The sequence below is a fragment of the Podarcis muralis genome, chromosome 9 (genome assembly GCF_964188315.1).
Source record: "Podarcis muralis chromosome 9, rPodMur119.hap1.1, whole genome shotgun sequence".
Lineage (NCBI taxonomy): Eukaryota > Metazoa > Chordata > Lepidosauria > Squamata > Lacertidae > Podarcis > Podarcis muralis.
The window spans coordinates 66,301,315-66,319,363 of NC_135663.1; the positions used below are offsets into that span (position 1 = coordinate 66,301,315).

At 41.6% G+C, this 18,049-nt stretch overlaps 1 protein-coding gene across 3 annotated transcripts in view; it reads right to left on the reverse strand.

The window, feature by feature from the left end:
• Positions 1 to 18,049, reverse strand: part of TBC1D19 (TBC1 domain family member 19) — a 74,445-nt gene that overhangs the window by 23,859 nt on the left and 32,537 nt on the right. For all 3 annotated transcript variants that reach the window (XM_077934403.1, XM_028743598.2, XM_028743597.2), the window contains 2 exons: positions 9,955 to 10,029; positions 7,070 to 7,132 (listed from right to left, as the gene is read on the reverse strand). In XM_077934403.1, the coding sequence (XP_077790529.1) occupies positions 7,070 to 7,132; positions 9,955 to 10,029 (138 nt within the window). The remainder of the gene's footprint in view (positions 1 to 7,069; positions 7,133 to 9,954; positions 10,030 to 18,049) is intronic.

Sequence of the window (18,049 nt, forward strand, 5' to 3'; positions counted from 1 at the left end):
TTTACCTCCTTGAGCAGCTTACTATTTTGCAGATTAACATTTTTTCAGATGACAAAGGGCCTTTATCTTAAACACACACTTTACAACCAACACTATTCATTACCAGCTTTTGATCTTATCTGAACTGTCAAAACATAGTACACTCAACAAAGTACTAATAAATAGGAAAAATTAAAAGCTAATTTATAACAACTGGGGTGAATACAAAGAGAAAAGTGAAGTTCTGGCTGTTGTTCAGAATGCAGATGCACATACGTTTGCTTCCTGTCCTGTTTCCTGCCATTTGAATTCTCAACTTTCCCCAAGAACAGTGAAAGCCTTATATTTCTAGCAATAAGCAAAGCTGGGATGGCCCATCCCTGGGCAGAAAGGCCTGGGCAAGCAACAAAGTCCTGCCAATTCGAGAATAGCTCTTTAGCAAGAACACTGTAACTCTTTAAACAAGAAAAGTCAGGTTTTACGTCACTTTATTTATGCTCCGTGTAAATTTAATTTTACGTTAGCACTTGTTCAGATAGGGACCCATCAGAGAGTATTGCAGTTCACCAAGGAAATTCAAAATGTGAAGTTTGTGTTTTATTTTGGTTTGTGTCCAAGATAGGATTCCAGGTGGAAAAATCGAAACTAGAAACAGAACTGTTAGAACCCAAGACTAAGGTACTTTCAAGAATGTATAACTTGCTGTTGAAATGGAACACACAAGATGAAACGGTTAAATCAGCTATGATAAAATGGGCACAGGATATTGGATACAATATTATGTTTGCTGACTGGGAAAGGTTATGGACCACCAGTGTAAAGTTTACGGCATGTAATGCCTTGAAAGAAAATATTATGAAAATGATATATAGGTGGTACATGACCCCAGTCAAGCTTGCAAAAATACACCACTTGCATGATAATAAATGTTGGAAATGTAAGGAGACTGAAGGAACATTCTTTCACCTTTGGTGGACCTGTCCGAGAGTAAAGGCCTTCTGGGAAATGATCTACAATGAGTTAAAAAAGGTATTTAAGTATACCTTCCCTAAGAAACCAGAGGCCTTCCTTTTAGGCATTGTCGACCAGAAGGTGTTAAAGAAGGTCAGAATTTTTTTTATGTATGCAACAACAGCAGCAAGAATACTTATTGCAAAATATTGGAAGACACAAGATTTGCCCACACTGGAAGAATGGCAAACACAACTGATAGACTACATGGAGCTGGCCGAGATGACTAGCAGAATTCGAGACCTGGGAAAAGAGGCGGTGGAAGAGGACTGGAAGAAGTTTAAAGACTATTTACAAAAAATTTATAAATTGTATGAATGTTAAGAAAGTGCATGAAAGGAAATAATATGGCATCAGTAGCCTAGATGAGAAATATATGAGAATAAGTGGAATGATAAAGATGAGATTTGAAGTAATGTTATGCCTAAACTAAGCAGTTAAATATTTGATGGAAACATTTAAAATTAGAGTCATAATGTATGAGAACTAGAACATAAGAATTGAAATAAGGTAATAAATTGCGGTTTATAATTTTTTTACGGAGAACGCAGGAAAGGGAGACGTGAGGAAGTCCAGATAGTTATGGAAAAAATGTATGAAAGGTTGTGATTCTTTCTTTTTTCTTTGTTATATCTTATGTTTTATATTTTTGTCTATCTATGTCTTCTTTGTTTGTTATTTAGTGGTGATGGTGTTTCATATGTTTGGTGATTTTCTTTTGTTAAAAAATTGCAATAAAATATTTTATAAAAAAAAAATATTTTGGTTTGTGTCCATTGCTATTGGTTGTTAGGTTTTACACCAATATATAACTCCCTTGCTTTGTGATGGTCTGATGGCACCTATAAATAAATGAATGAATCAGTGCAAGGCTACCTCTCCTGCTAAGCAATGACTTAGTTTTAAAGAAGCTGGGGAGGATATGACTTGATCAGTCCAGACGTCGCATGCAATCCATTCTCCCCAATCTTATCACTGCATTTGCTTGTATGAGACACAGAGAAACATCTGTAATGAGGCATTAAGAAAACTGGGGATGCTTCCTTTGCAGCTAAAACACGCACACAGACTTCATTATATTTGTATAGTTATCAAGGTGTTTGTGCTGAATCAAACTTAATGCCGTAGTACCACAAATGTCTGTATTTAGCCAAAATTAGATGGGAAAGACAAGTCCCTTCATTCTCCCCAAACAAAGGCGTTGCTTCCAACAGAACTTATACATTAAACATGTGTCCTCTGATGGTTAAGGTGAACGTGGGAAGCAGATTTTCAAAGGAGAATCAAGTAGGCAGGAGGAAGGTACCTTGGTTCTTGAGTGGAATCCATTCCGGAAGTCCGTTTGACTTTGGAAAACATTCGAAAACCAAATCACGGGTTCTGATTGGCTGCAGGAGCTTCCTGCACTCAATCGGAAGCCGCCAAAGCTGCGTTGGACTTTCGGGTTCCAAAAAATGTCCGCAAACCAAAACCACTCACTTCCGGGTTTGCGGCGTTTGGGAGCCAAAACATTCGAGTCACAAGGCGTTTGAGAACCAAGGTACGATTGTACTTGCTGTGCCAGCCAATAGTTCCCTGAAAATTCCACTAGGCCATTTTCTCCATAGGCGGGCCTGGCTAAACGAAAAAGAGCAAGAAAACAACAACGTGTCTCCAAGCATAGAGTAACATTTCCAGGGGAATTGGGGGGTGGGGATGCACTGAGCAACCCCTCCCACCAAATGACACTCTATTCTAAGTGATGTGTCCCTCCCCACAAGGTATATGCAGTTAGAGCCCCAGTTTTCACTTTCTAATATGAATTTTTACTCTTAGATAGCTGCCTGCAATGAGGTATAGGAGTGACCACACCTACAAGAAAGTTTAATTCTGTTCATTTCCTGCCCATTCATTTGTTCTCTGCACTGGTCAGTGTTTTCGTTGATGAATGAGATGAACAAGGACACACACCATTTTTGCAAAATGGTAACTTAGTACTGCCCTGCAGAGAGCAATTTACGGGTAACTGACTTATCTATATTTATCCCCAGGATTTTGAATGACATCGGATTATTTACTCTGACAGAGATGAGTTTGCACCGTCGTTAGCATTTCAGAGCTAACTGATTCAGAAAGTGGCGTTTGAGACTTCCATCAGTCAAAACTGTCAAGCGACCACTGACTGGAAATATTTTTCATTCTACCTTCTGCCAGTCCGGAAGCTCCTTTTAATTATGAAACAGATTTTTGGATTGATTTTGCCTGCCCAGGACTGGGCTGTGCTTCCCCTGAAATAGCAGGTCCAGAGTATGAGGGTTCTTCTGGTTCCACCTTTGTCACTGGGAGAATAGGCAGCCTCGGTGGTTGAAGTGTCTTTTAGCAGCTGCACTGGGTACAACAGCTACAACCAGGATAACTTGACCACAGCAGTTTAGGCATTGCTGACTTCAAGATTGGATTACTGCCATGTACTCTGTGTGGGGCTTCCCTTCCACTTGACCCGGAAACTGCATTTTTTGCAGAATACAGGTACTGACAGCTGTGGGACTCTGTCACCATATAACAATTCTGCTCATAGATATTCACTGGTTGCCAGTTTGCTACCAAGCCAAGTTTCAGGTGTTACTGTTGGTAAAGGATAAAAAAAGGTAAAGGACCCCTGGACGGTTAAGTCCAGTCAAAGACGACTCTGGGGTTGTGGCGCTCATCTTGCTTTCAGGCCGAGGGAGCCGGCGTTTGTCAACAGACAGCTTTCTAGGTCATGTGGCCAGCAGGACTAAACCGCTTCTGGCGCAACGGAACACAGTGATGGAAACCAGAGTGCACGGAAATGCTATTTACCTTCCCGCTGCAGCGGTACCTATTTATCTACTTGCACTGGTGTGCTTTTGAACTGCTAGGTTGGCAGGAGCTGGGACAGAGCAATGGGAGCTCACCCCACCATAGAGATTCGAACCACTGACCTTCCGATCAGCAAGCCCAAGAGGTTCAGTGGTTTAGATCACAATGCCACCCACGTACCAACAGTAACGATACTGTAGGTATATAAAACCGGTAACAACTTGGGACCTGTTCAAATCAGTCTTTTAGTGTAGTGGTACCTGCACTTTGATACTCCCTGTTAATAGACATTTAGAGAAGTGCTTTTGCTGTATTTTTTTGGCACATGATCAAAACATTCTTGTTTAGGCAAGCCTATCAAAACATCTATATGGGGACACACTGGTCTATTTTTGAGGTTCTTCCCCACATTAAGGTTGTTTTTAACTACCGGTAACGTTTTTTGTATTTCTGCAAACTGCAGGCTTCCCCTGAACCTGCTAATACTTGTATATAGGTGCTGCTGCTTTGACTAGATAAGGACTCGTGCTCAGATCATGAGCTTTCAATTAGTACATTAGTATTACTGGTAAAGATGGATAGGGAGGTATAAATTCTGCTGTATATTTTTAATATTAAAAAAAACAGCATCATACATATCACATAAAAAACCAGGAGTCCTAATTATTGTTAATTTCTAGCATTCAGAGGACTAAACAAATCAGTCTGTCCTCTAAGGAGGGATACATTCAGCCTCCAATATATTTCAGCTTGTTTTATGTAGCTATAATCGACAAAATGACAAGCCCACCCGAACAGCTGTGACTAATCGAGTTGAAAGTGCCACGAAAATGTGAAGCCTCCCCCATGACATTTATGTAGACACTGCAATCGAATACACATTAGGAAATTTGCAAATGTAATAAGCTTCCATTTAAGGAGACTAAAAAGAAACAATATATGCAAGTCCACACAAATTAGTTGGCTCTCCTTTACTAGAAGCAAAGGTAATAAATTACGGATGCTTGTTTACTTAAGACTAGCACTTCCCCATCCTAAGTGTTCAAGGTCGGAAACAGTATTATATAAATATAAGAATACAACATTTCCTGTGCAGAGCTTTAGGACAAGAGACTGCTTAATACTAATATATATAAATGGTATTTACCTTTTAAACATTTTTTTTTTCTGGGAGTTCCTTCCAAAACTCTTATCTCACACCTTTCTCAAAACTTACCTTTTCTTTGCCTTTTAATCTCCATCTCCAGCTGAAACATGGTTTTAGCACATCTAACTGCATTTAATCACATTTTTTACCCTCCCATTTCCCTTCCTTCTTTCTGTTTATGCCATCAGTGACAAAATCTAGGTTGCAAGGTCCTTGGGGTAGTCCACCAACCCCTTTTGTTCATGTCATTCTGTGTAGCACCATATATATCTGTAGCTCTCTATATAAATGATGATCAACAATACTACTTTTCTCCTGCAAGTCCCATAGGGCTCCAAAGTGTACATGGGTTCGGCATGCGGAATCTGCCCCAATATCTTTCAATCTCTCTCCACAGTTGCTCTTAATAAGCTAGATAGCTTAGGGCTCATCCATACTGTTGTTTAATGTGGATAGCAAGCTGGGAGTGGCCGCCGAGACCATGTAACACAGGTCCTGAAAGACCTACATTGGCTCATGTTACGTTTCTGAGCACAATTCAAAGTTTTGGTGCTGACCTTTAATGCCCTATATGGCCTCGGTCCAGTATACCGTATTTTTCGCTCTGTAAGACGCACCAGACCACAAGACGCACCTAGTTTTTGGAGGAGGAAAACAAGAAAAAAAATCTGAATCTCAGAAGCCAGAACAGCAAGCGCGATCTCTGTGCAGTGAAAGCAGCAATCCCTCTTGCTGTTCTGGATTCTGTGATAGCTGCGCAGCCTGCATTCGCTCCATAAGACGCACACACATTTCCCCTTATTTTTTAGGAGGGAAAAAGTGAGTCTTATAGAGCAAAAAATACGGTACTTGAAGGAGCACCTCCATGTTTAGAAGACCTCTGAAGGCAGCCCTGTTTAGGGAAGTTTTTAATGTTCGATGTTTTATCGTGTTTTTAATATTCTGTTGGAAGCCGCCCAAAGTGGCTGAAGAAACCCAGCCAGATGGGTGGGGTATAAATAAATTAAAATTATTATTATATTACCATTCCTGTACCTCCATTAATTATCAGCTGCACAAATCACATTCTCTTACAAATTACTGCCTTTCTACTTTCCGCTCCCTCAATCTGGCTTTTCTTATACCAGGGATACTCCAAAGAAGAGAGGGTAGGAGAAAATTCACAGTGTTCTGAAAGAGTATGCCGCATGGCCAACGGAAAATCAATAGAGGTCCAGAATTACTGCTATAAGTATTCACCAGTGCACATCAATGGACAGTACAGAAAAAACTAGCATCTCAAAGTGTAACCCTTCCCAGGGGATTCAATTTTCAGAGAGTCTTAGATCCTTATCTACTAGGGTTAACTTAGTGAAACCAGTCATCCAAACATTGTGGCTGCACAAAATGACAATCTGAGTAGGAGTTTGACTTAGCCTGCTAGTTATCTTTAACTCTGCTGGCTGAAGGTTGTTTGTGGTAAAAGCTAGCCATGCACAGGCAGAGCTGAGTGATTCTGGACAGTGACTGATGGATCCATTTAATTGAGGCACTAAGTCATCCAGGCCATAATCGTATACACACTTCCTTGAATGAAAGCCCTACCGAACATAGTAGAACTTCTAAGTAGGCATGCATAGGATTCCGCTGCTGGTCAGCTTTAAAGGACCCCTGACCATTAGGTCCAGTCGTGACCGACTCTGGGGTTGCGGTGCTCATCTCGCTTTATTGGCCGAGGGAGCTGGCGTTTGTCCGCAGACAGCTTCCAGGTCATGTGGCCAGCATGACTAAGCTGCTTCTGGTGAACCAGAGCAGCGCACGGAAACGCCGTTTACCTTCCCGCTGGAGCGGTACCTATTTATCTACTTGCACTTTGTGCTTTCGAACTGCTAGGTTGGAAAGAGCTGGGACCAAACAACAGGAGCTCACCCTGTTGCGGGGATTCGAACCGTCAACCTTCTGATCGTCAAGTCCTAGACTCTGTGGTTTAACCAACAGCGCCACCCGCATCCCCGCTGGTCACCTTAGTGCAACTGTAATTCACTATCAGCTTAAAAGATACCTGGAACAAATTGTACCTAATTTGCCTGTCACTTTTTTCCACTGACAGGCTGTTGCAATAACAGTAATTACCTGATATAAATAATCCTCAAACACGAAGTAGTAGTCATCATTGCTGGCTGTCAGCTTCACATCCTGCAAATGAAAAACCATAAAAAATTGAAGCTTGAGAAGTATATTTTCCAGCTGGGAAGCTCCTGCGATGCATTAGCATAACAAGATATTATTGTTGTCATGCTACAGAGTTAATAACTATTCACTCCACCTGCTGTCAACTTCACATTTCCTGCACACAGAAAAAAAATCTATTAGTAACATCATAACACTAGGCACTGATATCCATATGATATATTTGATCACGTCACTTCTTATTAGTTTTCATCAATGGGAGTTTCCCCACTCTTTCAATGGGAGAGGGAAAGCAAATTATCTCCCAATTAACATTTAAACTGCATTCCACAGTCATCAAAGAACCGAAAAACTAATCATGCACCCCTTTGAGAGTTCTAGGTTTGTATTTCTCAGACAATAAGCTTTCTTTGCCATGGCACGTGGCAAGAACTGAGAAATGGTTTTGAAGAAGTTTGAGACAATGCATGGAATCAAAGAATTTTAAGGTTGGAAGGGAACCGAGGGTCATCTAGTCCAGCCCCCTGCAATGCCATACCAAAAATGCTTGCGGATCCCAGCTGAAAAACAAGAGTAAAACTATGCATTTCTAAAACAGCTTGCATTTCTATATGCCCTTCCTATCACAACTGACACACGAAGAGGCCAAGGAATCTGTTCTTGGTGATTTCTAAATTGTTACAGTGTCTGTGTCTTACAGTGTCTAATATATATATATATATATATATATATATATATATATATATATATGTGTGTGTGTGTGTGTGTGTGTGTGTGTATGTGTGTGTGTGTGTGTGTGTGTGTGTATATATATATATATGTGTGTGTGTGTGTGTGTATGCATGTATATGTGTGTACAGTGGTACCTCGGGTTACATACGCTTCAGATTACATACGCTTCAGGTTACAGACTCCGCTAACCCAGAAATAGTACCTCAGGTTAAGAACTTTGCTTCAGGATGAGAACAGAAATTGTGCTCCAGCGGCGCAGCAGCAGCAGGAGGCCCCACTAGCTAAAGTGGTGCTTCAGGTTAAGAACAGTTTCAGGTTAAGAACAGACCTCCGGAAAAAAATTAAGTACTTAACCCGAGGTACCACTGTGTGTGTGTGTGTGTGTGTGTACTGAATAAAATAGCTGCACAAACCTATGATCCAGATGCCATTTCTCTGGAAAATCACAGGAAACCACCTAAATAGCCTGAGCCAGTGAATTGTGAAGATACATCACAGTTTGTTCTAATGTAACACTGCTGTGGCAGAATGTCACACTGGTACAACACTACCACAGACACAACAAAGGAGCATATCAGGGGAGGAGTCAGACTCAGAAAATTTATATCCCATCCCAAATATGAACTCAGCAGAGAGCCAAAAACCATTTCCCCCCTCTATTCACCATGCTTTCCCTATCCATTCAGGACAAAATTACAGATGTCTGACTAACAGCCAAAGTAGACAATGTATAGGAATCCATGGATGCTGTTATTGTCGGTTGTAAATTAAGGCAGGTTTTACATTAAAAAAAAGTAGCTTCAGAAGGACTCTTATGAATCAGGGCTGTATTGAAGGATGACATTTGAGACAGACCCTCTCTCTATTCAACCCCAAATCCAAATCTTCTCACATGCTTTTAGCAATCGACATTCAACTTCCATTTCCTCCTGAGCAAGCTGTGCATATAATTGTTACACTGGAAGAGTTGAGGCAACATTGAGAAATTGTCTGAATGTCTTCTCTCCGCATCAGAAAAATCCGTCCACTTTGCAGAAGTTTCTCCACCATTTATTGATGTGGCCGACCAACCCACCCGCAAACGCCGTGAAACAGGACATTGTGAAGGATGCAAAATATTAGCCAGGCTGCCACCACACTTGCAAGATAACAACAACCTGCAATAGCGGCACGGTGGGGGGGGGGGGAGCCTAAGGGAAAAATGGAAGAAGCTGGGCTGATGCCACTGCTAATGGTGACCCAAAAAGGAAGCTTGCCCAATCCTTGCCTGTTCTTTCTTTTCCTTTCCAAAATAATTCAATGGGGGCGGGGGGAGCAGCAGAAATATTAACTCTTGCACTGAACCACTGCAGATATACTTCAGATACATGCAATTTTAGATGAAACCTTTCACAAACAATAACAGTTGTTTTTCATCTGAAAGTAGTAAAATAGAGATTCTGACACTTTGGTCGGTCAGCAAATAGATACAGTGGTGCCTCACAAGACGAAAAGAATCCGTTCCGCGAGTCTCTTTGTCTTGCGGTTTTTTCGTCTTGCGAAGCAAGCCCATTAGCGGCTTAGCGGCTTAGCGCTATTAGCGGCTTAGCGGATCAGCTGATAAGCGGCTTAGCGGATCAGCTGTTAAGCGGCTTAGTGGATCAGCTGATAAGCGGCTTAGCGATCAGCTGTTAAGCGGCTTAGCAGATCAGCTGTTTAGCGGCTTAGCGGATCAGCTGTTAAGCGGCTTAGCGGCTTGGGAAAAGGGGGGGGGGAAGGGGAAAACCCTGCAGGAACTCGCAATACATTTTCGTCTTGCGAAGCAAGCCCATAGGAAATTCGTTTTGCGAAGCACCTCCAAAACGGAAAACCCTTTCGTCTAGCGGGTTTTCCGTCTTGCGAGGCATTCGTCTTGCGGGGCACCACTGTACAGACAGAGAGAGAAGCCTTCTAAATGGAGATCATTATCCCAGTTGGTATCTGAATTGGGCAAATTGTTTCAGGATGCCTCATGGAAAGAGACTCATAAGTAAAAAGTGATGATGATGATGATGATGATGATGATGATGATGATACAAACAACAACAGATAGCGATATATAAATTAGAAATACTCACTTTATAAATCAAATTGTCCACCAAAAGGTCATGCTGAATCACATTAGACTTCAGTTGTTCATAGTACAAAACATCCTAGAATGAAATAATGCTAAATATTATTCGTTGTGTGAGACTTAAAACAAATGACACACTTTGTAGTTGTAAGTGTTTTGCTTATTTTAATACCATATGATGTTCAAGTTGAAAATGGAGTAAACAGCTCAAAAAGAAGGCTATCAGGACACAATCTGAAAGATACTGTTGAGTATATCCCATTAAAATAAATGGGATATAATTTGCGCATAAGTCGATCAAAAACTAAAATCTTTTTCAAACATCCAAATATGATATTTCCTCACGTCGCTTCCTTCCGCACAACCAGGCAGTGAAAACTATCAAGTCTTCATGAAGTGTGGTAACTCTAGTAACTAATTCCTCCTGGAGCCAAAGGACAATATAAAATTGCTTTACAAAGAAAAAAAATATGGCTCCATCTTTGAAAGCTTTTAAATGGATCTTAAAAAACATTTTTATTTCAAGATGCATTTAATTAGGATGCTATGTGTTAACCTCTATATTGTTTTAATGTGCTATTGACAGTTTTGGATCTGTATAATGGTTTTATATATTTTCTAAATATTCTCAGTTGAATGAATGAATGAATCTTTATTGCTAAAAGCTATAAGCCATCACAATTGGTCACAATGTGTAGGATACAAATAATTGATTTAAAACTGAATAACAGAAGCAGCAGCAGCAGCAAAGCAAAAATCATTCTTGCATAAGTTAAGCATGTCTCACACTCCCCCTTATGATACTTGTCTTGCTGCCTAGCTCTCAACTTACTTGCAGCCAAGGCAAATTTTGCAACCCGTCTAGTAATAAATGCATTATTGCCAGCCAGCAAAGTAGAGATTTTCTATGTAACTATGTAACTAACTATGTCCCTATATTGTAGGGACGCAGGTGGAGCTGTGGGTAAAACCTCAGCGCCTAGGACTTGCCGATCGCATGGTCGGCGGTTTGAATGCCCGCGGCGGGGTTCGGTCCCAGCGCCTGCCAACCTAGCAGTTCGAAAGCACCTCTGGGTGCAAGTAGATAAATAGGGACCGCTTACCAGCGGGAAGGTAAACGGCGTTCCGTGTGCTGCGCTGGCTCGCCAGATGCAGCTTGTCATGCTGGCCACGTGACCCGGAAGTGTCTCCGGACAGCGCTGGCTCCCGGCCTATAGAGTGAGATGAGCGCACAACCCTAGAGTCTGGCAAGACTGGCCCGTACGGGCAGGGGTACCTTTACCTTTACCTATGTAACTAATTATTATTTTTTACATGAGCCACCCTGGAGGGCTTTGCTCTGAAAGTCAGCATACATTAGGGTAGCAATAAATCAATCCACCCATCTATCCATCCATCCATCCATCCATCCATCCATCAATCAATAATATTCTAAGTATACAACAGAAGAGGGTGATTCTTAAAGAGCCTATGAAATAAAACTGCAGGGGAAAAAGAATTCTGCTAAATTCACGAGGCAAGAAACTGGAGGGCAACAGTTAACAATTTCCCCCAAGAACGTCAGTGGTATTCCTCTAAATAATTTATGCAAAGCTATAGCCTCTTCACAAACATAGCTGGCTAGAAGCAGACTCTAGCCAAGCAAAACCTAGAAGCAGAGATACAGCCATAAACACAGCCCACATGGATCCTATCAGGAAGACAGAAGCCACAGCTGGAAGAATACAATTAATGACTTGGCATACAAATGTCATGATGGCTAACATAGTTTTGGAGGTGGTCACTGCAAGCACTTTGGCATAAAGATGGGGGGGGGGGAGAGAAAGATAATAGTAACTTGGTTCTCCTTTTAAGGCAGCATATGAAAATATAATAGTTGTAAAATATACACATCACAACTGTGTTTATTGTATTAAATTATCTGCTTTTTCCATAAACACATTTTGTTCTATTTTAGGATTTTGAAGTTGATGAGAGGCAATTGCACATCATTCCACAGATGGAAGAAGATGTAAAAAATCCAACAGTGCAAAGGACAAGACTTAATGATGAAAAGGAATGTGAACTAGGTACATTCAGAATATATATAAATAATCTACTTATCAGGTATACAAGCCTTTCTCCCAAACACAGTATCCTGTCCATAGAATGGGGGTTTGTATAATACAAGTTACGTATGTTGAGCTATGAAGAACTGATCTCCTGTTTTTGAAATTTAAAAAGTTTTCACATGAATGTGAAAGTGGATTTGTTATTTATATAGCATATCACATGAATAAGCAACACTATGTTGGTGCCCTCTAGACATGGCTTAATTTACAAGTTTTTAAAAAAATAAAGTTCCAAGAATGTGTGGCGGTGAGTCGCTGGATGTTACAGCAACCCTGCATTAACGGGAAAGAGCCAAGATCCAAAATATGAACCTGATCACGGGGATGAAAAAATACCACATAATATTATACAAGCTTCATAATTAAGAACAATGTATACATACTACATTGGTAGGAATGTTGCAAAAAAACAAAAATGCTTCTGTGTGGCAGGTTCTACCTCTCTCAGCATAGCGTCCAAAAGTAGGGGCATTTATTTTGTGCACTGGGGGGGTTATTACAACGACAGCTTCCGAGGTGCTATTCCATGACACTGGCCATATTTGGTTTGCAAAGTCCACTTTGCTTACTAGAAACCCCAAACCCACCAACTGGAGTCAGGTGCAGAATAGAGGATGGGTAGAGGAAAAGCAAAATGCCAAGTATTGGGTTAGGGGGCAGAACCAATTATCAGCTGCTGATGAAATCACACAAGTGAAATACTTCGGATAAGGTCTGATGTGTGTGCACTTTAAACTAGTCAATATACTAAGCTGCCTTATATGAGTTATAGGGAGCGGGTGGCGCTGTGGTCTAAACCACTGAGCCTCTTGGCCTTGCCGATCAGAAGGTCGGCGGTTCGAATCCCCATGATGGGGTGAGCTCCCGTTCCTCTGTCCCAGTTCCTGCCAACCTAGCAGTTCAAAAGCACAGCAGTGCAAGTAGATAAACAGGTACCGCTGCGGCGGGAAGGTAAACGGCGTTTCCGTGCGCTCTGGTTTGCATCACGGTGTTCCGCCAGAAGCGGTTTAGTCCTGCTGGCCACATAACCCAGAAATCTGTCTGTGGACAAACTTTGGCTCCCTCGGCCTGAAAGCAAGCTGAACGCAGCAACCCCATAGTCACCTTTGACTGGACTTAACTGTCCAGGGGTCCTTTAAAAGGTAAAGGTAAAGGACCCCTGAAAGTTAAGCCCAGTCGCAGACGACTCTGGGGTTGCGCCGCTCATCTTGCTTTACAGACTGAGGGAGCCGGCGTTTGTCCACATACAGTTTTTCCGGATCATGTGGCCAGCATGACTAAGCCACTTCTGGCGCAGTGGAACACCGAAACCAGAGCAGTGCATGGAAATGCCATTTACCTTCCCGCCAGACTGGTACCTATTTATCTACTTGCACTTTTCGTGAGCTTTCAAATTGCTAGGTTGGCAGGAGCTGCTACCGAGCAACAGGAGCTCACTCCGTCGCAGGGATTCGAACTGCCGACCTTCTATTATCAGCAAGCCCAAGAGGCTCAGTGGTTTAGACCACAGTGCCACCCGCGTCGCAATCCCATAGTCACCTTTGACCAGAGGTCCTTTATCTTTACCTATATGAGTTACATCATTGGTCCATTCAATTCATCACTGACTGACAACAATTCTCTTAAGCAAGTCATTCCAATAACAACTACAATATAATTTCCTTCCTGGACTCATAATCTTTCAATTCTTGATATATTATTTTTTTTAAAAAATTGAATAGGCTGTCCCACTTTTCAGTTAACATAGAATCACTGGGGAATTTTACTCATGCAATGGCATTGTTGTACAAAATGAATGCTGGCTGAAAAACGAAATATTTTCCCCTGAAACCTTTAAAAAACCCCAAACACACACCTTACTTTGTTTACCAAATGTAACATAAAATAATGCCAGGAGTTTCACAGTTTCAATGTCACTTTTGGTGGCATCATGTGGCAAAAGGCAAACAAAAAAGTTATATAAATATTTATTATCTGCTTATCACATGAAGGACAGCTTTTATTATTCATTTCAAACTGAATAAGCACAGCAAACACAATTATAAATAAATTACGGTATAGATAACAACCCAAAGAAGTCCTTCATGGTGACTAGTCAGTCTATAGTATAGTAGAAATACAAATCTAATCTCATCAGGTTTCCAGAAACTAAATTTGAATTATTCATTACCATGACAAATATCTTGTTATACTGTGTGTGTTTTCAATAATTTAAAGCTCTGTGAAATTCAGTTATAGCAGATCCATAGCTCCTTCGCTTGAATTCTACATTTCAGTGAAACTAAAATAAAAATAAAAACAGGGGCATCCTCTCAGAAAATAAAATTTGTTGTTGTTGTTTAGTCGTTTCCGACTCTTCGTGACCCCATGGACCAGAGCATGCCAGGCACCTCTGTCCTCCACTACCTCCCGCAGTTTGGTCAAACTCATGCTGGTAACCTCGAAAACACTATCCAACCATCTCGTCCTCTGTCGCCCCCTTCTCCTTGTGCCCTCCATCTTTCCCAGCATCAGTGTCTTCTCCAGGGAGTCTTCTCTTCTCATGAGGTGGCCAAAGTATTGGAGCCTCAGCTTCACGATCTGTCCTTCCAGTGAGCACTCAGGGCTGATTTCCTTAAGAATGGATGCGTTTGATCTTATTGCAGTCCATGGGACTCTCAAGAGTCTCCTCCCGCACCATAATTCAAAAGCATCAATTCTTCGGCGATCAGCCTTCTTTATGGTCCAGCTCTCACTTCCATACATCACTACTGGGAAAACCATGGCTTTAACTATACGGACCTTTGTTGGCAAGGTGACGTCTCTACTTCTCAAGATGCTGTCTAGGCCTGTCATTGCCCTTCTCCCAAGAAGCAGGCGTCTTTTAATTTCGTGGCTGCTGTCACCATCTGCAGTGATCATGGAGCCCAAGAAAGTAAAATCTCTCACTGCCTCCATTTCTTCCCCTTCTATTTGCCAGGAGGTGATCTTAATGAAAACACACGCAATGATATCACCATTGCTCAACAGCTTCCCTCTCTGGGTTGGCCGAGGTATCCCAAATGTGGTGTTGGAGGAATCCCAAACAATAACTCTGGGTGATTTCAACATCCATGGCCAAGCTGAGGCTGCTGTTGGATTACCTCGGGATTTCATGGCTCCATGGCAACCATAGGACCATCTCAGATTGTTCCCGGCTGAATGCATAGGGCATGACATACCCATGATTTGGTCTTTGCTTCATGTGGGGAGGTAATCTGGAAATAGAGGGGTCTCTGGGGATCCACTGTCATGGTCAGACCACTCCTGGCCACAGAGGTCACGTGGGGCTCTGGTGACAGAGGCAGATCAAGGAGGATGCCAGACTGTGTACCTGCTCCTTTGGAGAATACAGCTCCAACCAGTTGATCTATCTCCTAGACACAGGAACCACAAACCCGCAAGGCCATTGCCTTTACACCATTGCTATTTGTCTTCTGAAAACAAGATGAAGTTATCTTTTTAACCAACTGGCATGTATTGATGTTTTTAATTATGTGTAATGGATATTTATGGGCTGATATTCTACAGTGAGGGACGCGGGTGACGCTGTGGGTTAAACCACAGAGGCTAGGACTTGCCGATCAGAAGGTCGGCGGTTCAAATCCCCGTGATGGGGTGAGCTCCCGTTGCTCGGTCCCTGCTCCTGCCAACCTAGCAGTTTGAAAGCATGTCAAAGTGCAAGTAGATAAATAGGTACCGCTCCGGCGGAAAGGTAAACGGCATTTCCGTGCGCTGCTCTGGTTCGCCAGAAGCGGCTTAGTCATGCTGGCCACATGACCCGGAAGCTGTCTGCGGACAAATGCTGGCTCCCTCAGCCAATAAAGCGAGATGAGCGCCGCAAACCCCAGAGTCGGTCACGACTGGACCTAATGGTCAGGGGTCCCTTTACCTTTTATTCTACAGCCATACCTCATCTTATGTTTGCTTCACGTTGCGGCTTTTCAGGTTACGAATGTGGTAAACCCGGAAGTACACTTCCGGGTTCACCACAAGCGCAGAAGCGATCTGCACGCTTCGCACATGCGCAGAAGCGATCTGCACGCTTTATGCATGCGCAGAAGCACTCTATCACGCATGCGCAGTAGCGGCGCGCTACTTACGGACTTTTCAGGGTGCGAACGGCACCCCAAAATGGATCACGTTCGTAAGTACAGGTACCACTGTATTTTGTATTATGTAAGCCAAATTGATAACACTTTATGTGTGGCTTGTAAATATTTATAAAATAAAGTGGTACCTCAGGTTAAGTACTTAATTCGTTCCAGAGGTCTGTACTTAACCTGAAACTGTTCTTAACCTGCAGCACCACTTTAGCTAATGGGGCCTCCTGCTGCTGCCGCGCTGCCGGAACCTGATTTCTGTTCTCATCCTGAAGCAAAGTTCTTAACCTGAAGCACTATTTCTAGGTTAGCGGAGTCTTTAACCTGAAGTGTATGTAACCTGAGGTACAACTGTAGATACATCTGGGAAATTTGGTAAGGGGTATGACTGGATAAATGGTTGCTTCTAGCAAATAAATCATCCTGACTATTGTACAAAAATGATATATAATGAATTGAAAAGGATGTTTAAAATAACGTTTGTAAAAAAAACAAAAACCCAGAAGCTTTTCTTTTGGGAATTATAGGGACAGAACGACCTAAAATATATAGAAACTTATTCATATATGCGACTATAGCAGCAATAATGTTACTCGCCCCAAATTCGAATGAAGCAGAAGTCCCAGCAAAGGAAGAATGGATATAAAAACTTATGGAATATGCACAAATGGCAAAACTTACCGGAAGAATAAGAAAACAAGATAACAAACTTTTTAAAAAAAGAATGCAAATGGTTTATTGAATATTTACAGATAAACTGTAAACAGATGAGAACATTGGTAGGATTATGGAAATAAACTGCAGTTTTATAAGAGTATATATTTAATGTAGATGAATAAATGAACAAATTAAGTTAATTGGGATATGCAGAAGATATTAAAAATAAATTTAAGGAACTGCAGAAAGAGGGGGAAGGAAGTCAAGTTTTGAAATGTTCAAAATGATTGTTAAATTAATGAAATGTATAAATCTGAAAAGCATAAATAAAGTTTAAAAATAAAATAAAATGTGTATATTTTAACAACACTGTTTGTTGTGGTTATTCTTATCTCATAATAGCCACAGAAGGGGAGACTGCTTTCAACCAGCCTGCCTCAAAGCTGCCCTAGTGAGCATCAATTCTTCGAGAGACAGTATGACTAGAAATCTGAAAGGAACAAACCGGAGAGTGCTGCTTATTCCAGGCATTCATTCATACACTTTTAGTGTTTTCCTATCAGGATAAGACTTGCAATACTGCCAGCAGGTGTACATGCACAAACTCCCTGAAATGCTATAATTCTTTGAGAACAATACATCTGGTGCTTTCAGTGTTCTGTTGCTAATTTCAGTGACAAACTGACTGGTTCAACTGAATATTCAGCTTCTTGGAATGTGGACACATTTTCTATTATTAGACATAGAGAAACCCTAATACAGTGGTACCTCGGGTTAAGTACTTAATTCGTTCCGGAGGTCCGTACTTAACCTGAAACTGTTCTTAACTTGAAGCACCACGTTAGCTAATAGGGCCTTCTGCTGCTGCCGCGCCGCCGGAGCACGATTTCTGTTCTCATCCTGCAGCAAAGTTCTTAACCTGAAGCACTATTTCTGGGTTAGCAGAGTCTGTAACCTGAAGCATATGTAACCTGAAGCGGATGCAACCTGAGGTACCACTGTAGATTCTAGAGTTCCATGTGATTTTAATATACGTACGGTACTTCCTGCCTTTCAAATACACCATCAACGTGTCCTACGAATTTGTGTTCATATATCCAAAGAAGTCTGTAGCATTAAGTCTGTAGCCTTTTGCTTATTTTTATATTTGTGCCCCTGTAAACAACCTATTTGTATGTTCTTGTTCTAAACTGCCAATTGGCATCTGTAC